The sequence below is a fragment of the Hypanus sabinus genome, chromosome 28 (genome assembly GCF_030144855.1).
Source record: "Hypanus sabinus isolate sHypSab1 chromosome 28, sHypSab1.hap1, whole genome shotgun sequence".
Taxonomy (NCBI): Eukaryota; Metazoa; Chordata; class Chondrichthyes; order Myliobatiformes; family Dasyatidae; genus Hypanus; species Hypanus sabinus.
This window is the reverse complement of record NC_082733.1, coordinates 25,189,025-25,213,688: the sequence shown is the minus strand read 5'-3', so window position 1 is coordinate 25,213,688 and position 24,664 is coordinate 25,189,025. Positions and strand designations below refer to the sequence as shown.

At 40.3% G+C, this 24,664-nt stretch overlaps 1 protein-coding gene and 2 long non-coding RNA genes across 9 annotated transcripts in view; 2 read left to right on the top strand and 1 right to left on the bottom strand.

The window, feature by feature from the left end:
- LOC132382500 (uncharacterized) overlaps positions 1-20,798 on the top strand; it is a 58,854-nt gene extending 38,056 nt beyond the window's left edge. Inside the window, exons 4-6 of one of the 6 annotated variants that reach the window (XR_009508358.1) lie at positions 10,915-11,007; positions 18,969-19,090; positions 19,639-20,798. This is a non-coding gene — a long non-coding RNA (uncharacterized LOC132382500). The remainder of the gene's footprint in view (positions 1-10,914; positions 11,008-18,968; positions 19,091-19,638) is intronic. The other 5 variants (XR_009508360.1, XR_009508359.1, XR_009508361.1 and 2 more) reach the window with 5 other exon arrangements.
- Positions 1-24,664, bottom strand: part of LOC132382495 (WD repeat-containing protein 72-like) — a 502,802-nt gene that overhangs the window by 23,684 nt on the left and 454,454 nt on the right. Inside the window, exon 22 of one of the 2 annotated variants that reach the window (XM_059952751.1) lies at positions 17,507-17,538. The exons of the other annotated variant lie outside the window; for it this stretch is intronic. Within the exon in view, the coding sequence (XP_059808734.1) occupies positions 17,522-17,538 (17 nt within the window). The 3' untranslated portion in view covers positions 17,507-17,521. Of the gene's footprint in view, positions 1-17,506; positions 17,539-24,664 lie in introns of those variants that run through there. 2 annotated transcript variants of the gene reach the window in all.
- The window catches only part of LOC132382494 (uncharacterized), a 44,116-nt gene continuing 40,866 nt past the window's right edge, over positions 21,415-24,664 (top strand). Inside the window, exon 1 of the long non-coding RNA XR_009508352.1 lies at positions 21,415-21,868. This is a non-coding gene — a long non-coding RNA (uncharacterized LOC132382494). The remainder of the gene's footprint in view (positions 21,869-24,664) is intronic.

The following is a 24,664-nucleotide window of genomic DNA, read 5'->3' as shown; positions in this document are numbered from 1 at the left end:
AGTTTCCAAAGATGTACCAGTTGGTGGGTTAATTAGAAATTGTAAATTGTCCCGTGATTGGGCTAGGTTTAGATTGTGGACTGCCGGGCCGCATGTCTCGAAGGGCTGTAGGGGCATACTCCATGCTGTATCATATGTCAATAAATAAATACTGTCTAAAACCATAGAAAAAATCTAGGGTGCCTAAGATTTTTGCACAGTACTGTAATTTGGCAATGAATTCCACAAATTTACTATCCTCTGGCTAAAGAAATTCTTCCTCATCTCTGTTCTAAAAGGACATCTTCTTATTCTGAGACTACACCCTCTGGTCCTGGATATGTCAAAGTTTAAATGAAATTTCATAGTTGTTAACAGTCAAAGTATTCAGTGGCTTTAATTTGAAAGTGTGTTGCTGCATGTCGTTATGCAAAGAAACATTTTATTTTGTAGAAAACCTTATGCGCTTAGATGCTAAGGGACTTGTGCAGGAATCTCTAAAGGTTAATTTGCAGGTTGAGTAGGTGGTGAGGAAGACAAATGTGATGTTAGTATTCATTTTGAGAGGACTAGAATATAAAAGCAAGGATGTAACGTTGAGGCTTTATAAAGCACTGGTGAAGCCTCATTTGGAATACTGTGAGCAGTTTTGAGCCCTTTATCGTAAGAAAGGATGTACTGACATTAGAGAAGGGCTCAAAGGAGGTTCAAAGGGTTCAAAGGAAAATGATTCCGGGATTGAAGGGCTTTCATATGAGGAGCGTTTGATGACTTCGAGTCTCTACTCACTGGAATTCAGAAGAATGAAGGGTGATCTCATTGAAACCTATTGAATGTTGAAAGGCCTCGATGGAGTGGATGTGGAGAGGATGCTTCCTATGGTGGGGGAGCCTAAGACCAGAGGACACAGCCTCAGAATAGAGGGGCGTTCTTCTAGAAAGAAGGTGAGAAGGAATTTCTTTAGCCAGTGAGTGGTGAATCTGTGGAATTCATTGCCACAGATGGCTATGGAGGCCAAATCATAGGTTATATTTAAGGCAGAGGTTAATACATTCTTGATTAGTCACGGCATGAAGGGAAACTGGGAGAAAGCAGGAGGTTGGGGCTGAGAGGGAAAATGAATCAGCCACGATGAAACGTTGGAGCAGACTCAATGGACCGAATGGCCTAATTCTGCTCCTATACCCCATGGTCTTATGGTCTAAAAACAGAACTGGATGTAAAATATGCAAGCAAGCATTAATGCGAAAAATAGTTTGCATTAAGGAAATTACAACTACAAATCGTAGTGGGCAAAATAACCCATTTCAATGCTTTAGCGTTCAAACATGTTCTGTTTTGAGTAGAACCCCTAATATTGCTTTCTCATTCTCTTTTTTTTCTTTGATCTGTAAGGAATCATTCAACAGATATTTAAGCAGGGGCAAGAGTTACAAATACAAGGCTAGCAGCTACCTTATAAAGGCTGAAGATGTCTCATCTGCCAACTGAAAAATCAATTCTTACTTCTAAATACCAATGAACACCTAAAAGTAGCACCCCTAACAATTACTGTGGGATTCCTGATATGCCTCTCTTGATAATTTCTTATTGATTAGATCTGTATTTAACTAGAGGATTATTTGGCAAGTGCAGCCCAGAAAATAAAACATCTGCACAGGGGATATTAATTATTTAAACAGAAAGCTCAAATCAGTCAGAAACTTTTATCGCATTGTCTGGCTTCAAAGCATGATGCGAATGGTGTTCCCTTTGAACAAACACTGATAACATACAGTATAATAAGGAAAGACTTCTGGCATCTTACTTTAACTAATTCTGATAATGATGTGTTCATCATTGTGAAGTCCCTCTTTCAATATCTAGGGGCGAGTGGTTACGATTCAGATGTACCCTGGGAGTTTTCTTTTGTAATATTGGTTTTGTGTTTACTTTTGACTAGAAAGATGATATGACAGGTAGTGACAAAGGGAAGTCAAGGACTATGGAACGGTTGGTTAATGGGGTTTAGTGAACTATTCTACAGGAACTATTTCTTCCTATTCTGCTTGGACAGAAAGACATCGCCTAGACTCTGCCTCACCCTCTACTGGTTTTTAGTTAGATGACAATACATGATTGTTAGGTATTTAATATTTAAGTAATATTAGAGTAATCTTGTATACATATTGGTTGATTAAACATTCTTGTTCATTTAAATAGTTCATTATTGATTATACATATAAGTATGTGAATTGTATACGTCATCACACTACCATGTGATATGTGCGTGCCTCACTTAAAATGAATGTGAAGTTAGACATGCATTTCAGACCCTGGTGTCTGCCTTTGAATTAGGTTAATGCTTTGGAGTTGCAAAATATCACATTGGCATTTTGTTCACGATGGAAATGTTCAGTTATACAGTGTCCACAATAAAATCCGGCTGGCAAAGTGGAGCCGGCATCCTTCAGAGGACAACCTTGGATGTCATTCTATCGCAGTTGGTGTGCCCCAGGATCAGATGTTCGTGCAAGCAGGAAGCACATGGAGGTATGTGCTTCCAGAGTTTGAGCCTTAAGTTCAGGGTCCCATCCTTGGCTGGCCTAGGGCTGATACTGAAGCTCAGAGCCCAAAGGCTGATAGGTGGTATGAAAGTCGAAGCCTGATGGCTGAGCCTGGAGACCTGCCCCGGAGTTAGAGGACTGCCTCTCTGTGTGGGCAGATGGGACGGAGGAACAAGGCTTGTTTTGCCATTGTTGTTGCGTTCTGTGTTGTCGGGCGTTCTGAGCATGTTACGTTGGTGCCAGAACATGTGATGACACTTGCAGGCTGCCCCCAGCACGTCCCTAAGTTGAACTTACTGCTCGTTACACCACTGGTGTTGAGAGCAGCAGTGAAAGTTCTCCATCTCTGCTGGTGTTCAGGGCTTCCTTCATCATTTTAGTAGTTTTCACTACTGTCATTCATGTCCCAAGTCCCAAGTGGAGACTCAGGAATCCCATCACACTCAGAAGTAGAATGATTCTTCATTGCTCTTTCCATAACAATTTAGTTTTACCAGTCAGGGTTTTTTGCCCTAAGATGAACCTCTGAACCTGGATAACCATTCTTAGTCTGGCCTTTACCCTTTGACCTGCTTAGCATAGGTGACCCTACCAAGAGCCAAAGCATCAAGCCTTGACTCCAGCCAACATAGCTGTCCAGGTCATTGAGGCACACAAATCTCCAAATCATGATAAGCTTGCAGCCCTCTCAAAGGATCCATAGGTTGTGTTGGTTGTTACTGCACACAAATCACTTCACTGTATGTTTCAATGTACACATGATAAGTAAATTTAAATCTGAAGCACTTGTAGAATCACGAATCGCGCAGTGGAGATAACCAAATCGCCAATGAGCAGCTAATCTGTAAGTAGTAAATAAAGTTTTCAAATGATGCTGCTAGGGTGGTGGCTGTTAGTGTGTGGGCAGATAGGTAGTCAGAGAGAACACTTATTCCAACTGGTTACTCTGTGATTAGCTCTGATTGCTAAAGAGAGTAAACTAGATTATTGGGTTCCATTAAGGCCAGTATCATTGTGGAATTGCATCCTAATCAGTTTCGCCAGCCTATAGCACGTGCTTTTGGCAGACCACACCATCCAATTCTACTGAGCACGATAGTGTCCAGATCATTCTGCATCAGAAGTGTATGCATAGTTCATGGACACCAGCTTGGAGTCTGAAAGGTAGTCTTAGAGATTGGACCAATTTGGTCCTATTCTTGTGTCAACTGGATGTTGACTATTTTGCACATTGATCACCTGCATCCATTTGAAATCAGGAAATTGGACTGGACACATCCAAGCACAAATCACCATAGACATGTAGGTGTACTGTTTCCTGAGAGTAATGACTTCATTAATGTATTATCCTCATCATCATCATCATTGTGCGCCATATCGTATGATGTGGGTGATCCTGGTCCTCCATCTGCCTTTAATGTATGCAATGTTCACCTCCTCAAAATACAAAATGTGAAACCATGACCAACTCTTTCCATACAGTTTCCATCAAGGCACAAGCTCGACACCAAATTATCACCCATAAATGAACTGGAAACACAAGGTTAACAGAAACATAAGCACAGGAAGACAGTTATCCCTTTGAGCCTGCTCAACCATGTTCAAGATCTTGGCTGATCTTCCATCTTAATGGCATTTCTCTGCACCATCTCCATATCCCTCGTTTCCATTAGCATCTCTTTGTTTTGGATGAACTCTGTGACTGAGCTGGTCTACCACTATGGTAGAGAATTCCAAAGGCTCATTAATCTCTGCATGAAAACAGCTTTTCAACTCATTTCTAATTCACTACCCTTATTCTGAGGTGGTGACCCTTGGATCTAGGTTCCAGGGGAACATCCTCCCTGCATTCATTCTGTATGTAAGAATTTTGTAAATTTCAATGAGATTTTTTCTCATTCTCCTAAACTCTACAGAATACAAGTCCAGTCTATTCAGTTTGTTTTTTTTTTAACATAATGCCAATCTTAGAAAATGCCCAGCACATCTTTGCTATATTTCTTCTATGGTGATTTTTTTTTAATTGGAAAGGGGACTTGACCACAATGGTACATGATGACACAAAGGTTGGATGTGTTGTGGATAGTGTAGGGGGCTGCCAGAGGTTACTGCAGGACATTGGTAGGATGCAAAACTGGGCTGAGAAGTGGCAGATGGAGTTCAACCCAGATAAGTGTGAGGTGGTTCATTTTGGTAGATCAAATATGATGACAGAATATAGTATTAATGGTAAGACTCTCGGTAGTATGGAGGATCAGTGGGATCTTGGGGTCCGAGTCCATAGGACACTCAAAGCTGCTGCACAGGTTGACTCTGTGGTCAAGTAGAATATGGTGCAATGGTCTTCATCAACCGTGGGATTCTTAGGAGCCAAGAGGTAACGTTGCAGCTATATAGGACCCTGGTCAGACCCCACTTGGAGTAGTTCTGGTCGCTCACTATAGGAAGGATGTGGAAACTATAGAAAGGCTGCAGAGGAGATTTACAAGGATGTTGCCTGGATCAGGGAGCATGCCTTATGAGAATAGGTTGAGTGAACTCAGCTTTTTTTCCTTGGAGCGATGGAGGATGAGAGGTGACCTGATAGCGGTGTATAAGATGATGACAGGCATTGATCACGTGGACAGTCAGAGGCTGAAATGGCTCGCATGAGAGGGCACAGTTTTAAGGTGCTTGGAAGTAGGTACAGAGTAGATGTCAGGGGTAAGTTTTTTACGCAGAAGTGGTGAGTGCGTGGAATGGGATGCTGATGACAGTGGTGGAGGTGGATACGATAGGGTCTTTTAAGAGACTCCTGCATTGGTACATGGAGCTCAGAAAAACAGAGGGCTATGGGTAACCCTAGGTAATTTCTAAGGTAAGGACATGTTCGACACAGCTTTGTGGGCCGAAGGGTCTGTATTATGCTGTAGGTTTTCTATGTTTCTATAATATTCCAGCCTTATGTAGATATAGCAAAACATCATTACTCTAGTACTTCAACCATCTTGTAATAACAGGCAGTAGCCCATTTGCCTTCTTCCTTACTTATTTGTTGCATCGACATGATATCTTTGTGTATAAGCACACTTAAGGCCACTTTAAATTCAACCAGTCTATCACCATTAAAAATATACTGTATTTTTTTCAGTTTTGTGCACAAAAATGCAAACTTTACATTTCCCCATTATACCTGAGAGCAGGTAATGAATAGTTGGGTCCCAAACATCTAGCTTTCCAGTACCCCTCTTGTCACAACCTGTCAATCTGTTTATTCCCACTCTTTGCCTTCTATATGATGACTGAACCTCAATCCATGTTGGTATATTTTCTCCACTTTGCTGTACTCTAATATTGTTGACCAGTCTTTATCAAAAGCCTTCCAAAACCCATCTCCACTGGTTCCATTAATATATTCTAGTAATCGTACCCTGAAAGACCCCTAGTAGATGAATTTCTGTTCAGTTACACCAGTTACAAAGATTCAGTTACAAAGATTCAGATTAAGTTAAAGATTCAGTTAACTGTTCAGTTACAAAGATTTTCTTTCCTGAAAACTTTTGGATGTATCTTATGGATTTTAGGCTGCTGATCATGAAAATCACCATGAAATTTCCTTATCACGCATTATGTTTTTGAAATTGCCTATATTTGTTATTTCAATTCATAATTCAAGGCAATTAAAATGTTTCCCACAATGGAAGGTGAAAAGTTTTCTATCCCGTTCAACCATGCCTGGGCATGCTTAGGCAGGGCAGATGCTGCATGACAGGACAGGTTTTAGAAAGGGTATAAATTTTCATGAAGAATTTTCATATCTGAGGCAGACATTTCCCAGAATAATGATGCTAAGATTAAAGAAGGCATTTTTGTTGGTCTGTAAATCAAACAGATCATCAATGACAGGCAATTTAAAGAACTTATAGTGGGACTGGAGAAAATCGCATGGAAGGCATTCAAGGAAGTTGTTGAAAATTTTCTTGGCAACTACAGAGCACCAAACTACGTGCAACTGGTTGACAGCATTCTTCAAGCACACAAAACCATAAAGTGCAACATGTCACTGAAGATTCATTTTCTACATTCCCATTTAGACTTCTTCCCTGCAAGTCTTGGCGCTGTCAGTTATGAGCATGGTGAAAGGTTTCACCAGGACATTGCGGTTATGAAGAAACGATATTGATGGACTGGAATCCATCAATGCTGGCTGATTATTGTTGGACACTTAAGCGAGAAGCCTCAGGTACCGAGTACAAATGAAAATCATGAACAAACCATTTTTAGCTTAGTTGAACTATTGTAAAACATCAGCACTGTTGTGCATTTATTCAATAAAAATTAATTTCTTCTTTCTCCAAATTCCTACATGATGCAACTAGTCTGAAATTGTATTTGTTTTCAGCTTCAAGTGTTCTATCATAAACAAAAAGGATTTCTGAGGAAGCAACACTTTCTAAAAGATTTGTTGTCCAGGGTAATCCATGCTGACCCTACTCATTCCTTACAGGAGTTTTGGTAACTGAAGTATCCCTGCTGGGACATGATGTTACTGGTCGGCTGTCCCTTCAGTGTTATTGCATTGTTGAGTAGGTAAGAGGGCGGAATGATCCACTCATGTTTCCATTTCTTATTGTGCCTATGAATAGGGATTGATCTACTTCAGCAAAAGATCAGTCCTGTGTGTCTGTGAGCTTGGTCGTTTTTAAGTCCAGAGATCAATGCCTTTTCTCAGTCTGCATTGTAACCCTGTGTCCGACCATGGATTATGCCACTTAGGGAACAGGAAGAGATGGGTGGTGGGCATGAGGGAAGCCAGTGAGGTGTGTATGGCCAGATACACCACAGACACGTGTGCTCACCTGCTCACCAGTTTCTTCCAGCTTCATGGCAGGTTGTGAAATACCATATTGTGACTATGATGGAGAGTTCACTTTAAGGCACTGAGTTGCTTCCCACTTTTGAGCTCAGCAACACACACACAAAATGCTGGAGGAGCTCAGCAGGGCAGGCAGCATCTACGGAGGGAAATAAACAGTCGATGTTTTGGTCCAAAATTCTTCATCAAGACTGGTACCCTTCTAGCAATTTGTGTGTGTTGCTCAATATTTTTTGCATCTGCAGAGCCTCTTGTGTTCGTGGGCGCAGTGAGACTGCATATAGTTGTGCCGGGAAGCAGAGGAATAATAGAGCAATTGATTGATAAACACCTACATTATTTTAAAAATATTAATTTACCAAATTTGCCATTTTTTTCTTGCAAGTCCATGACTAGTCAGTTGTGATAAACACTACATTCAGATAGTGGAGTAGAAATTGATGAGATGCAATGGTATTGCTGCCTCATGGGTCCAAATGTTGACCCTTCCTCCTCTTTACCATTCCAACGATTTCTGGGCCATTGTGAAAACCAACAATTAGCACCACATTTGTGAAGGTGCAGGTTGTTGAAAAAATAGGTTTTAGTAAACATTGAAGTTGAAAATTAGCTCATACACAACTGCCTAAAGGACGGCCCTAATGATCATAATCTACCATCATGCATATCTCCCATTTGCTTTGGCTTTTATTTCTATGACGTCTTTATCGTTTGCACAAAAAATGTTAAATGATGCTGTTAAGCCTGAGTATGGAAACATTATATTTATTTGCTTAAAAATATTTCAAAATGGGGTAACATTAAACTTAAACACAATCAAGTTCCCAAATGTGTTTTCACATTTTGTGCACTATGTGGCCGTTTGCTGCACGGCCATGTTCCTTGTGGTAAAACTGCTCTCCAGCTCAGAACGGCAAATGAATAAAGGCCACAATTGCAGGCTAACAGATCATGATCATTGACTGTGAACCCAAATATCAAGGAGAAGCGACCAGCAAAAAATATTTCTTTTTAAACAAAATTAGTCCCTGGGCTCCAAAGAAACAATGCAAGTGTTACACTAAAGAGGAGAAACAGCAAGCTAGGTGGCCCCCACCATTGGGAAGGAGGTACAGGAGCCTTAGCTCCCATGCCACCAGGTTCAGGATCAGTTATCGCTCTTCAACCATCAGGCCCCACAACCAGCATGGATGGTGCCACTCACCTTATCTCCGAACTGATTCCCCAACCTATGGAACTTTCAAGGACTCTACAATTCATGTCCTCAGCATTATTTATTTATTTACTTAGATATAATTATTATATTTTTCATTTGCACAGTTTGTCTTCTTTTGCACATTGGTTGCTTGTCGGTCTTTCTTTGTGCATAATTTTTGATTGATTCTGTTGTGTTTCTTCGTTCTTACTGTGAATGCCTGCAAGAAAATGAACCTCAAGGTAGATCTGATGAGATAAACCTACTTTGATTATAAATTCACTTTGATCTTTTGAGAAAGCAAAATGATACATGCCTGAGACAACAATCAAATGACTTAAAGTCGGCAGTCTTAGTAATTTCACCTGGAACAGAAGGTCAATAGTTGCTGCAGCCCATGTGAGTACTGCTAAATTGAATACTTCAGTAACGCTGGTAACACAGCTAGGCAGACTGAGTGGCTCCTGTCTAGAAGATGTTTGATTATATTTACAAATCCGGTTTATTAGTTGTGCAGTGGTGTATTCACTCTTGACAATCATTGACATCTCAGGTAGCTGCTGCTGCCTTATGGTTTCAGTGACCCAGGTTTAATCTAGGGTGCTGTCTGTGTGGAGTTTTCACATTTTCCCCGTGATATAATGGTAATTTTTGCCCTTGGTGCTACATATTTTCCTGTATCCCAAAGGCACGCTACTGAGTAGGCGAATGGGCTCCTCACTACAGTGAAGTTTCTCCTCACTAAATATGAAAGGAATTGATGCGAGAGGGAATCAGTTACAGAGAAGTATATTGTTAGCATAGGATCACTTTGAACTAGTCTTGATGGGCCAAAGTACCTCAAAATACAGTAGCACATTGTTCTCCAGGCATGCTTAGGATCCTGAAGCTCTCAGCCAGACCTGCTGAGTTCTTCTAGCATTTTGTATGTGTTGTTTAGGATGATTATGTTGTCTTCGAACAGACCACCATACCTTTCGAAAGGAAGACGTTTGCTCAAAGGTCTGCCCAGCTATCTCGTTGTCCTTCTTTCCCATTGCCCTCATGATTGTCCTTCATGTTTTACAAAGAACGTGGCACTTGGGGGGGGGGGGTGCGGGGGAAGGAGATGAATAGACATGGCAGTGTGCTGTAAGCCCTTCACACCGAAGGTACACAGAATCAGTGCGTCACATGACACCAAGTCAATAATGAGCATGCCTCACAATACATAAACACCATGAAGTGGAATCTTTAGTGGCACAGTTGCTAGATGAAAAACAAATAGATTCAGTTCTAATAGAACACATTTTGTAGTGGGGGAGAAGAGTGACAATCTTCATCGAACATCCAGGTACAGAACAGCATTGAACTTGCTTTTTCAAAAGCATATTTCATTTATCGAAGAAATCCATAGACAATTTTCACTTCTCAGAGCACACAGTAGAGCAATCTATAAAGAAACCTTCATTGGCTTTTTTTTAACCTATTGGTCAGATCAGAGTATTCTTTAAGCAAGTCATTCACTTATTTGTTCAACATTTTCATGATTATCTACTTGTAACCAGATTGTAATAAATTATTTTCTTCATAAGATAACTGCTTAGCAGCTGTTATATTCCCCCCCCCCCATAGCAATATGTGATTAATTTATTCCTTTGGATTCTTAGTTAGTTTTTAATATGCTGAAATTTTTTACTGCAGTCACTGTTCTGTAAGTTGAAACTTGCCACCTGCCATTAAACAGCACAACACAGTATAATCCATAATAATGTATGTAATGTGGTTGCTAAGGCAACAAGGTTGAGGCTTTGTTTTGTGGAAACTCTCTTTTAAGCACTTCAGGTTCATCTGTTCACTCCTCCCAGAATTCATTTCAGAACTGATCATTTAGCAAAGTTCTCAGTCACTTCTCCCCTCTGTGGGCTAGTAACCAATCCCAGGATGCATCCCACCGAAAGTAGAACATAAAAATGCTGGAAGTGGTCAGCAGGTCAGCTCACATCTGTGGGAGGAGAAATGGATTTAGTGTTTCAGGGCAGGGACCCTTCATCAGAATTGACAAGGAAACAAAATATGCTTATAAAGCCATAAAGAAAGCAGGGAGCCAGAGAAATGTCTCTTGAGAGGGTAAAGCTGGGTATTTCAGGATTCAAGATTGTTTATTATCATTTGCCAGTACACAAGTGTAACACGTTGGGAAGTGTTCCACTGCTAGTGTAATGGTCTTTCTGTAGAAGTCATCTTTGGGTTATGGATAGAGGTAACAGGTGCTTTGGAGTGTGAGCTGTCCAGTGAGGGGAGTGTGTTTTTGTGTTGTGGGACTGACTTCAGTGTGAACTGCGTCCTTTGTTTGGCAGGAGATGAAGAGAGAAGATGCCGGAGAGAATCAGTCACAGGATTCAACCTGGTGGGGGTGATGCACCATCCATAACTCTCTCTGAGACGTAAAGGTGAGATATCGGCTTTTATTGACTGGAAGAAAGAACAAGCAGTAGTTGACCACCATACTACATCCTGGAGACTGAGGGCCGGGCTCAGGCCTCAATTGCCTTTATACTGGGGTCTGTGGGAGGAGCCACAGGAGCAGTCAGTGGGGGGGGGGGTATATGTAGTACACCACAGGGGGACAGTGATTCGATGGAGTAAGGTCCTGGGGTCTGCTGAGGCTTGGTGAATATGTATGACTTTTGGAAGAGTTAAGCTCCAACTTATGCACATTTGTTTAATTATAAAGGGACCTTTTTGTTTTTTTCTTTCTTCTCTTGACTAACCTTTAAGTTAAGATGCATAGATATAATTCCTTTAATCTTATGTGGTGTGCAGTCTGTTTTCTCTTGGCACTGAGCTGTAACAGGGTAGCAAATTACACAGCATCCACACAAACCAGGGTTTGTCTCAACCTCATGGGCTTGGGGGGACCGGAGTGTGTTTTCCCTCGACTTACACAGCCGAGGTGGTTTCACAGGTGAAAAGGAGAATGAAATGATTGTTACTCTGGATTCGATGCAGCGTAAAAAAACACAATAAGCAAAAAGAACACAATGCAAGGAAAAAAAACACTAAATCTAAATATAAAACAATTCTATAGAGCACAAGCAACTGTTTGAGTGTGGCCGTGTATATAGATAAGATTTTATATACATTGATTAATTGTATGTACAGTACATAAAATGATGCAAAGTGGATGTAGTGGTGGTTGGGTAGGTTACTGGGCTTAGGAGTCGGTCAGACTGATGGCTTGGGGAGAGTAACTGTTTTTGAGTCTAGTGGTCCTGGCATGGATACTATGTAGCCTCTTCCCTAATGGTAAACAGCGCATGAGCGGGATGGGTGGGATGCTTTAGGATACTGCTGGCCTTTCCTGGCACCTTTCTGTTTATAGGTCCTTGATGGCGGATAGGCTGGTGCCAGTGATACTTTGGGCAGTTTTAACTACCTGTTGTAGAACCTTCCTGTCCATTGTAGTGCATTCTCCATTCCACGGAACCCTGGGGGTAAGATGTCAACAAGGTCAATGGTGAATGGGGCAGTTAGAGAGTGAGTGCATAGGCAAAAGAATGCAGATCAATGAATGTGGATGTTGCAAAATGCAGAACAGGTGGACAAGCCCAGAAGGTGACCCTGGACATGTCCTCCACTCCTAGAGAGAGAACAAAAGGAAGGAATGTAAAGGCAAGTTGAGTTATTATTACAGATGGATGACTGAGATGACTGAAAAATTGAGTTACTTGAAGTTACAGATTTCATTATTGAGTCCAGAACACTACAATGTGCCCAGAGAGAAAATGAGGTGCTGTTCCTCAACCTTGCATTGTACCTCACCATGACAGTACAAGAGACCACAAGCCAGTCTGAGTTGTCTGAGTGGGAGTGGGACGAGGTATTAAATGGCAGGCAACAGGAATCTCAGGATTCCCCTGAATGCAGGTTTTTGGCAATGCAATCCCATCTTTGTTTATTTTTGTCTCATCTCAAATATGATATTTCTTAGGTTATAGATAATATTAATTTTGTCACCAAACCTGGATTAGTGGGCACGATGTAATGCCGCATTTCTGATACCACACCAGTGAAATTCAAAGCACAGTTTCCATCATCCACATCTATTCCTTGCTACCAATTTTTATTTTTGTTTCAGATTCAGCCTTGACAATTATCATCATAGTCAAAGAGCAGGAGAAAATGACAAGTTATGTAATGCAGAATTGATTTTTCTCCCATTAATACTTGGCTGCCAGTACCAATTTGGAAAAGTCCTGAATCTGTTACAAGATACAGAACTGTTTGGCTATTCATTTCATTGGTCTTGAAGTGATAAACTGGTACAACAATTACTACGAGTTATCAAGGAAAAGGTGTCTAGTTATTTCCTGTGAGCTGCTTGCAACAACCAAATCAAATGGAGCTTTCAACAATTGTTGTCTAGAAATCCAAGAGCATTATTGTTTCTTTATGCACCTAAAAATTGGTTATTTCTGGACTGGAGCACAGTCTGAATCACTTTGCATCACTATGGGAAGTGTTCCAGGCTTTTCCTTGTGCCTGGTTACATTTTCCTTTTGGAGCATTTCAAGGGAATTTGGACCGCCCATTATTGGATTGCTGTGGAAAAAAAATGGTCTTCCCAGCACAACATCAAGCCGTAATACCTGTAATCCATCCTCTTCACACTCTGAACAGAGTTCCAAATAAACCCATATCTCCAGGCACATTCCCTAAACTCGCAGTCAATGCTGTGATACTATTCTTGGAAAATACCAGTCTCCATTAACAATCCGTCCGGTATAGTACCAACAACGACTCCCAGTACCCTCATCTGCCAATGTGCTGTTAGCACTGATTCCACCCTGGTAACTCCACCTTACCATGAGCCATTGCTGGTCTTCTGACCCCTGATCCCACCATAGCCTCAACCAAAAGCTGAAGAACCTCCTCTGCACCTCCAGGCCACAGCACAAGCAAAGATCGGTTGATGAACACTGACTTCGCAATCATGGCCTCTAACACGATATATTTCTGAGAAAGCCCTTGGGAATTAAAGTTTGTTGCAGAGCACTGCACCTGCTAAGGAGCATTTGAATTTCAAAGAGTCTGACACATTCATTCATCGGCAAATATACAAATTGCCTGCCCATTAAGCATGTAGCTTCCACACCAGACATTTGTGTACTATCATTGGCTTCAAGTCTTTGTCATAGAACTCAAAATTATGCAATAACGATGTGATCATTTGTGGTCTACATCAGATGAGAAGGTAATACATATTACTCTGATGGGTTTGTCATTGACCTAGAATGTTAGCTTTGTTTCTCCCATTTTTTTTTGACTATTTCAGACCTCCAGCATCTATGTTATTTTGCTTTTGTACACATTTTATATGGTGCTTAAAATTGAGGAGAAGCCTTACCAACTGTTATTAAGCAGAAACGAGGAGATCTTCACAGAATCCCTATGGAGTAACAGAAGTCATCGTGAGCACTTGGGGATTCTGGGCAAAAGATTAAATGAATGTGATATATCTCAAAAAAAAAGTAAACTCCTTCTTGTTGTTGGAATCTTTCTAGAGGGCACTTCAATCCAACGAAATATGAATGGTGCTTAAAAGAAATAATGAAATCTTTCCACTGTTATAAAGAACAATTTAGAAAAATTAAATTATCTGATATAGAGTTCTTTGATAAACTTAATTCCTCCTCTGTTCTGCAGGGAGCAAATCTGCCAAGAAGCTGGCCATGATAATGTTTAGCAGACAAAATTGGCTTTTGGTCTGTCATTCTGGGGAAGGTTGGCAAATATAGATTCTGCAGAATGCCCGTGAGACGCCAAGGAAATGGCAGTTATCGTGGTAGCTAATCAGCATGTTAAGGAGCCACAAAAACAGACATCCAATTTATTCTAAGGCATTACTCAATTCTTTTTATTGGTGTAGATTTACTACTTCCCAACCGAACAAACTTATTTACCTATAGACGTGTATCAGGAAAGATTGCTCTTTTCTACTTTACCATTTGCTTTATATCACAGCCAATTATTTTTCTTTGCATTTGCATGTATTTCCTGGGCTACTCTGTTAGAAATTCCCTTTGTATGTTCTTATATACACTCAGTGGCCAATTTATTAGGTACAGCTGCGCGCCTGCTGGCAAATGCAAGTATCTAATCGGCCAATCATGTTGCAGTAACTCAATGCATAGGAGAATGCAGACAATTGTTCAGACCAAGCATCAGAGTGGGGAAGAAATGTGATCTAAGTGACTTTGACTGTGGAATGATTGTTGATGCCAAACGGGGGTGGTTGAGTAGTTCAGAAACTGCTGATGTCCTGGGATTTTCACGCACAATAGTCTCTAGAGTTTACAGAGACTGGTGCAATAAACAAACAAAAAAAATCTAGTGAAAATAGTCTTGTTAATGAGAGAGGTCAGAGGAGAATGGCCAGACTGGTTCAAGCTGACAGAAAGACAACAGGAAGTCAAATAACTTCGCTTTACAACATTTCTGAATGCACAAGTCGAATGTTGAAGTGGATGGGCTACAACAGCAGAACACTACACTGGGTTCCACTCCCTACCTAATAAAGTGGCTATTGAGTGTAAATGGTCATGCTACAATTTTAAATTCTCTTCCTGCTGTGGAAGGAAATGGAATTAGTGAACACTTTTTGTGAATGCATTCTCCATATTCATTGTGGGCATTGAAAATTACAGTGGGAACAAAACATTTGTATGTAATGTGCTCCTCCAAAATAATTAAGCTATATGTATGTTACAATCTTGATGGAATTCTGTGAAGAGATGATATACGTAGGGGCAGGGAGATGGTGATGGTGGAGAACAGGCAATTCACCATGCAGAAAACGATGCAAAATAAAAAAGTGACCGAAAATTTGTTTTAGCGCAAATGAGTGGGGCTAAATACTATTTGAATGTCTCTGACATCCTATCTATCAATTTCTGCTTCAAGAAAGCTATTTAGGAAAAATTGCATTGAAACTATTTTGAAGGGTGACACGTTTTTCCAAAAATGGTTACAAGTGAGGTGGGATATCCCATGAGGTGTTGCTCTGCCGCTGCTTCTGACCTTTGGCTGATCAGCAGAACGGTCAAGGATGAGTTGTGTGGGATGTTATATTGAAATTGTACAAGATGTTGGTGAGGCCTGATTTGGAGTATAGTGTGCAGTTATGCTCACCTACCTGCAGGAAAGATATCAATAAGTGTGCAAAAAAAATTTACAAGGATGTTGCCAGGATTTGAGGGCCCAGGTTGTAGAGAAGGGTTGGATAGGTTAGGACTTTATTCCCTAAACCACAGCAGAATGAGGGGAGATTTGATAGAGGTATACAAAATTCTAAGTGGTATGGATAGGGTAATTTTAAGCAGGCTTCTTCCATTGAGATTGGGTGAGACTAGAAATAGAGGTCATGAGTTAAGGGTAAAAGGTGGAATATTTAAGGCAAAGATGATGGGAATTTATTTACACAGAGGCTGCTGAGAGTGTGGGATGAGTTGCTAGTGGGTGGTGAATTGGAGTTTGATTTCAACATTTAAAAGCACTTTGGCCAGGCACATGAGTGAGAGGGCTATGGTTCAGCTGAGGTCAATGGGATGAGGCAGATTAATAGTTCAGCATGGAGAAGATGGGGCGAAGGGACTGTTTCTGTGCCGCAGTGCTCTATGACAATGATTCTATGAAACAAAAGAGAAAGAAAGGGGTGCATGAGACTTGGATTGATTCCATTCACTGTGGGTCATTGCCAACATGCGCTGTAATTGCCATGTTATCTACTGTATATCTGAACCATTCTAAAGACTAAAAGGAAGGTCCAAGTAGATACTGATTAGGTAATGAAATGGACAAAAATGAGGGTGAATGAATTCAATCTCTGTAAATGTAAGGAGGCTCATTTCAATTAAAAATCTAAGAATTACAATTCAAAAGGGGAAAGAGTGATGCAGAAAAGTAGAGACATAATAATTCAAGTTCTTAAGTCATAAACAGCAGCATCACATTAAAGACCCCACCATGTCAAGAAGAGACAAATTGCCATACTGAATCCATATAGAAGCTCATTATTTGGGCTGCTGTGCATAACTTTGAGATCAAAAACAAGGCTGTGAGGCCAAAGACTATACACCAAATGCCTGCTAAGAGGAAATATAAATAATGAGAGCTTTGAAAAACAGGAGCTTTTTTTTTGCTTCAGGACTGAAGTGCAGTTTAGAACAGAAGAGCCTATTTGCACGTAGCAAGGTCCCTCAAGCAATAGTGAGATGTAACTTCTGGTGGTGGCTGTAGATAGATATACGTGGGCAAGAAAATTGGAGGATTACTATGATAGTTAAATATAAGAAGACCCCAGATAATATTTCAATTGAAAGGTGGCATCTTAAGACAATAAGACCATAGGAACAGAATTTGGCTATTACGCCCATCAAGTCTGCTCCGTCATTCCATCATGGCTGATTCATTATCCATCTGAACCCCATTCCCCTGCCTTTTCCCTGTAACCTTTAACACTTTGACTAATCAAGAACCTATCAACCTCTGCTTTAAGTATACCCAGCGACTTGGTCTCCCTGGCTGTCTGTAGCAATGAACTCCACAGATTCACTGCCCTCTGGATAAAGAAATCCCACCCTATCGATCTTGTAAATGGATGCCCATCTATTCTGAGGCTGTGCCTTCTGGCCCTAGTCTCCCTCTCTATTGGAGATGACATTTCCACATCTATTCTATCTAGACCTTGCAATATTTGATAGGTTTCAATGAGATCGCCCCTCATTCTAAACTCCAGTGAGTACAGGCTCAGAGTCATCCAACACTCCTCGGACATTAACCCTTTCATCTCTGGGATCTTTTTTGTGAACCTCCTCTGGATCTTCTCCAATGAGAGCACATCCTTTCTTAGATAAGGGGCTCTACACACCTCATAAAGCGTCAGTAGTGGCTTCTGTATCTTCCTCAGTTCATCACTTTGCCTGAAAGACATGGATAATCTGTGAAAGTCTTTGGGAGAGGTTTGAAGCTGCAACCTTATGACTCAGAGAGGAAGGCCATGCCTGGCACTCCATGCATAACCTTGACAAATCTTGTTTAGGAGTTGAACTTTGGCACACTAATTAAATAAATGATGCAAGCAAAGAAAAAAGTTGTAATACTTTCCAACTCATTATTTCGGGGCAACATCAGGCTGCCCATTGGATTGCATTTTATGTTAACCATCACTTTGAAGCCAAAGGCTTGCAAATTATGGACTTAAAATAATATCAATTCAGCACAGATAGATAGGTAGGAAGCACGTGCAGGCATTGGCTTTGCTAAGCATTATAGAGTGGCATGATGCCAGTGGCATGAGTCAGATTTCCAAACCCCCACCCTGCACCTTCCCTTTCTACCACTGTTTTCTGATTCCCTTGTATTATACTGAGCAATACTTCTACCCAGAATGAGAAGACTCTTTGTTAATATGCTCAGGACCGGAGATGAGAAATTTCTGTGCAAACTTATTCCCTTGACACAATCAAAATTAAAGAGACTTTAGGTCAGTGATTAGATCCTGAAGAGACACTGAATCCTAATGTTTGTATGACAACATAGGTAGTTGATAGCTGGAGTTTTTTTTAAATAATATGGAGAAAATTGCCAATGTTAAATGAGGTGATAAAAATACAGGAAAGGAACTGTTGATGTGTTTGATATCTTTATTGATACACTTAATTTATATAATTATGTATTTAGTCAATAAACTCCAGATACTGAACAGCTTTCACAGTAACAAATACCATTAACTTATTAGGTCAGTAATGCATGCACTCTGTATCTTAAGTGGCAGCATTACACCATCCATCCCTAAAATTGCCACTTCTCTGAAGTGTATGTAATGATAATAATGGATTTTCAAACAATACGCAAGGTCACTTTGCACTGATGGACACCGCATCATGACTGACCTTAGTCGGGAAATAAAGAATCACTCCCATTCTATTTGTGCTGTATTGATATTATTTAAACTCTGTAATTTGGAAATCATTACATTTTGATCTATATTGGAATGTTAATATTGTGTTGAACTTGGGGGGGGGGGTGGTGGGAATAATGCTGTATGTTGGGTGTACCTTGATGTGTACCTCAATTAGATAACTGAAGATTGTAACCAGATGGCCATCACAATTATTGCCTTATTATGGGGTAGCTGAAGTAACAAAGACAGTGATAATAAGAAATAAATGCTTTCTAAAATTAGCTTAGACATTGAAAAAAAGCAGAATGTTAACCCTTTCATTGAAACCAAATGCAATACCCCCTCCCACCTTACTAAAGCACTTTTCCTATAATATAGCATTTGAAAGTATATGTTGTTTTATACCTGTGTTATATGTTTCATATGTGTGCGTCCCACTCCCAACAGGAAAGAAGCTGCACAGTGTCCACACCAGGACCACCAGACACAAAAAGAGTTACTTCCCCAAGATCGTCAGGATGATCAACACCTCTGCCCACTAAACCAACCTGTCACACTCCCTACCACCAGTACGTTTTATCATTTCCTGTCAGAATCATCTTATGTACAAAGGCTTCTATATCCTAACATCATCTTATGTACATGCCATCATCTTATGTACATGCAATCAATCTGTGTATATGAGCTAATCTTATGTATTTATATTTTTATATTTTATTGTGATCTTTATGCTGCATATAATAATTTTGTTTTCCTTTGCACTTGTGTACTGACAAATGGCAAAAAAAACTTGAATCATTTACTAATGAAAGCAACCTTCTCTATTTTTAAATGATCCCTGTGATACTTTTTTGATATTCATATGCCAATTATTCTTATTAGATATGGATTTTACTAATCTAAAACAAAGTTATAAATGCAGAGTAATATTTTGACTCAAGTTTCAAAGTGAAGTAGGAAGAGACTAATTAGCTCATCAAATGGAACTACAGTAGCTGCAAGTTACACATCAAGCCTTCAGTTATTTCCAGAGGAGAACTTGTTTGTAGAAAGTAATCAAGAAAAATAAGTTGCAATGCACACCTATTCTCTGCATCTCTATAATTACCTTCCACAGGAAAAATAAATCCGGAATTTCATCCAGAGTTGGACATTTATTGCCCAACCTGAAATGCCCTCAATAAGGTGATGATGAGCTGCCTGCTTGAATGGTGGTGGTCTGAAGGGAAACGACACTGCTATGATAGCAAGTCCACTCCAGCAGATGGTAATTATTCTCAGACAATACTGAATCATCAGAGCTCATTCCAATATCCTACACCACAACTAATAAATAACTGATTATCAAAACCCTTTTTGAAGGTGGTAACTTATTTGGATTCATTGTGTTTTCTATTCCTTGTACATCAAAGATGCCCCAGTGGATCGTGTGACAAATTGAAGCAACTCTACATATCTGCAATTCTGCCAAAAAAATATATATAAAAAGGTAAAGCTTATTTGTTCAAAACCTCAATTTTTGTGTCCAGCTCCCCATCAAATTATTTTCTGCAGCTCAATTTTTAGAAGACTTTCAATATATCTGCCATTCATCTAGTCTCAGATGGAAAGTTCGCCCTTGTTACTTACTCTCATTATGACAAAGAATGCTTAGTATGAGAATTTTTTTTTGTTTCTGACTCCTACTGTTAGTAATATTAGTACATACATTTACAACCATCTCCTCAATCATCCATACCAAACTGGAGTAACTGATATTGACCTACTGTCAAGAAACGTTTCTGAAAGATGGAGAGATGGACAGAGAGAGACAAACAGGAAGAGACAGAAAGAGACAGACATAGAGAGTCAGACAGATGGACAGAGAGACAGACAGGAAACCATATAAATGGAGAAAAAATGGGAGATAGTGACATAGGGAGAGAAAGAATGAGAAGGTGGAGAGGAAACAAACCCAGAGTGAGTAAGTGTTTGGGGTGAGTACTGAAGCAAGAAAGAGTGTTAGAAATTTTCATATCTTTTCTTTAACTCACACAATCCCATAGAGATAATCATTAAATAGTGCTGGCTAAAGGTCCAGGAAGTATGTGGCTTATGGGCTCACGTTTGCAAACTCTGAATCTCAGTTTAATATCCTTTGACATCTGTCGGTAGAAACCTTGATAAAATAGATTAAACAGAAGTGAAAGGAACAATTGAAAAGTCATATGACCTTTTCCTTGTTTAGTATCTTTCAGCTTACAATATTTCCTTCCTTGGATCCACACAGCCATTTGAAATTGTTTACTATGGAGCCAGAAACTGTTCTGCGATTGGATGGGCATTTTCATCCATCTAAACAAGCAGCTACATCTTTAAATATCTATATAAAGAGACAAAGTAGCTCAAGGCAATTGTAGTTAGTAACCTTGCCTATTTAAGCACAAATGGGCTTTTATTCCAGTTGCATTGGAGCTGTCCAGCACATGAAATGCTAAGCATTTTAGACAAGCAGAACTAATTTTAAAACATTACAAGACCAGGAATTCTGACTGCCCTCTATTTGCAACGAAGGTCAAAAAAACCGACAAATGAAACAGAGGCTATTATACTGGCTTTTGTTCAATAGGCCCTGTCAGGGTTCATCTTCATTGCAAATAAACACACCACAATATGATACAGTTTGTACTGTCACTTTCTCGTGACACTCTATAAATACTAATGGGCTAGTTAATATTTTGCAGAATATGGTTAGAACTTGTGTCTGTTTACTGATTTTATACTCAGTGGAAGTTAATGCACTCCATGTTATTGGGAGGTTAAATATTATTTGGCTAGCTTGTCCTTGCCAGTAGTCACTCTTCCATCTAAATGTAAAGAATGGGTGAAACAATAATCAGTTAGACAGTTTATTCAGAAATCGGAACAGAAAACCGTGGAATTACTCAGTGAGACCAGCGTTGTCCGTGAAGAGCAAGGAAAGAGCTGACGTTTCAAGTTGATGACCTTTCAACAGAATTAGGAATAGTTAGAAATCAAAAATCTTTTCAGCTGCGGAGAAGGCACAGGGGTTAAAATAAAACAAAGACGATATCTGCAATAAGTGGAGACTGAACTGCTCAAGTTTTGGCCGTGTGAATGGAAGGAGGGTGGTGAAAGCTTCTAAACTGCACTTGATTTGAGTGGAGGAGATATATATGGAAGGAGATTGATGAGTGGAAAGAGAGAAAAAAAAAACTACAAGAAACTTGGGATATAAGACTTGATGAAAATCCTGAACTAAGAAGGCAAATGGCATGTTGGCCTTCATTATTTGGGGGATTGAGTTCAAGAGTGGCAAGGAAATGATGGAGCTCTATAAAATCATGGTAAGACTGCACCTGGAATATTGGGCTCAGTTCTGGTCACCTCATTATAGGAAGGATGCAGAAGGCTTATGGAGGGTGCAGAGGAGATTTAGACTAGACAACATGCCTTATGAGCATAGGTTGAGTAGGCTAAGTCTTTCTTCTTTCAATTGAAGGAGGGTGAAAGAAGACATGATAGAGGGGTACAAGACAATAAGAAGCATAGACCAAATGGATTGCCAGAGTCTTTTTTCCAGGGTGGAAATGGCTATCAATTTGATGGAGCATAATTTTAAGGTAGGGAAATGTAGGATGGATGACAGAGATACCTTTCTTTTAAGACAGAGAGTGGTATGTAAGTGTGTGGAATGCTATGCCAAGGGATGTGGTCGGGTCCAATACATTAGGAGCATTTAAGTAACTCTTAGATAGACACATGGATGATAGAAAAATGGGAGCAATGTAGAAGGAGATGGTAAGATTGATCTTAGGGTAGGTTGAAATGTTGGCACAACACCGTTGGCCAACAAACCTGTACTGCGCTGTACTGTTCTATGTGCTAAGAGAGAATGCTGGGAATAATGAGCAGCATAGGCAGCTGCTGTGGAGAGACTCGAGTGGAGTTAATGTAACTGATTACAAACTCAAGTCCTTTTATTGTGAACTGTCTGAGAGTTGCTGTCTATGAGATAGTGTGTAGCACATGCACGGAAATGGGAGATCGTTGCTGTAATCCAGATCTTCTGAGAAGCAATGGTAAGGGACTTGTAGAGATTTGGTGGAGACACAGCATCAACCCTATGGAAGTAGTTATAGATTAAGGCCATCCAAAAGCAGCAAAATGTCCAGGTGCTATATGGAGCAGATATATACCAATGAGGAATTCTCTCTGCAGTGAGGGAGGTGGGTGAGTGGGAATCATGTCTGAAGCTGACTAGCCCTTTTTGTTGCTTCCACCTATCACCTTACAGCTTTCGACATCATTTTCTCTCTCTCCCCTCCATCATTTGCTGATTAACATCTCCTCCTCTTCCATAAACACAGACCTGGATTTACCTTGCCAGCTCTTAAATCTCCATAAGACATAGGAGCAGGATTAGGCCATTTAGCCCATCAACTCTGCTCTGCCATTCCACCATAGCTGATCCTGGATCTCACTCAACCCCATACACCTGCCTTCTCTCCATATCCTTTGATGCCCTGACTTAGGAAACAATCAGCTTCTGCCTTAAATATATGTACAGACTTGGCCTCCACCGCAATCTGTGGCAGAGCATTCCACAGATTCAAAACTCCCTGGTTATAGAAATTCCTCCTTACCTCTGTTCTAAAAGGTCACCCCTCAATTTTGAAGCTATGTCCTCAGGTTCTGAAATACTCCCACCATAGGAAATGTTCTCTCTGCATCCACCCTATCTAGTCCTTTCAACATTCAGTAGGCTTCGAAGAGATACCCCTACATTCTTCTAAATTCCCTTTATTCCTGGAATCATTCATGTGAACCTCCTCTGGACTCTCTCCAATGACAACACATCCTTTCTGAGATATGGGGCCCAAAACTGTTGATAATACTTAAGTGCGGCCTGACAAATGTCTTATAAAGGCTCAGTATTATTTCCTTGCTTCTATATTCCATTCCCCTTGAAATAAATGTCAACATTGCATTTTCCTTCTTTACCACAGATGCAACCTGCAAAGTAACCTTCTGGGAGTCTTGCACAAGGACTCCTAAGTCTCTCTGCACCTCTGATGTTTGAACCTTCTCCCCATTTAAATATTAGTCCGCACTATTGTTCCTTTTACCAAAATGCATTATCATATATTTCCCAACACCATCTGCCACTATTTTGTCCATTTTTCCAATCTGGACAAGTCTTGCCGCAATCGTATTGCTTCTTCAGCACTACCTACCCCTCCATCTGTCTTCGTATCATCTGCAAACTTTGCCACAAAGCTAACAATTCCGTTATCCAAATCTTTGACAAACAATATGAAAAGTAGCGGTCCCAATACTGATTTCTCAGGAACACCACTAGTCACTGGCAGCCAACCAGAAAAGGCCCCTTTCATTCCCACTCCCTGTCTCCTGCCTGTCAGCCACGCCAGTATCTTTTCTATAATGCCATAGGATGTTAAGTAGCCTAATGTGTGGCATTTTAGCAATTGCCTTTTGAAAAACCAAGTAAATGATGCCCACTACCTCTCCTTTGTCAACCTTGCTTGTTGCTTCCTTGAAGAACTCTAACAGCTTTGTCAGGCAAGAATTCCCTTTACAGAAACCATGCTGACTTTGAGTTATTTTATCATTAGTGTCCAAGTACCCTGAAACCTCATCCTTAATTATAGGCTCAAGCACTTTCCCAAACACTGAGGTTAGGCTAACCAGCCTATAATTTTGCCTTTTTCCTTTCTTAAAGAGTGAAGTGATAGTTGCAATCTTCTAATCCTCTGGGACCACGTCAGAATCAAGCCAGAACCTTGCTTCAGCCTTTTCACCCAACCCAACTTTCTATACCGGCTGTCTCTCTTCTTTATGTCCAGTGCAGATAAAGGGACTTGATCCTAAACATCAGCTGTCTGCTGAGTTCCTCCAAGACTTTGTGTGCTCATCCACATACTGTATGTTCCTTTCTTTATAAAACCAGAAGATTCTTTTGCATTGCATGTTATGAAGTCTTTTTTATATATTTTTAAAGAATCCTCCAAGAGGAGCACGACCTTGTCATGGTTTGGAAGCCCAAGTGCCTCAATGACCCAGAGAACTTTGCTAGCTGGAGTCAGGACTTTATGCTTTGGCTCTTGGTAGGGTTACCCATG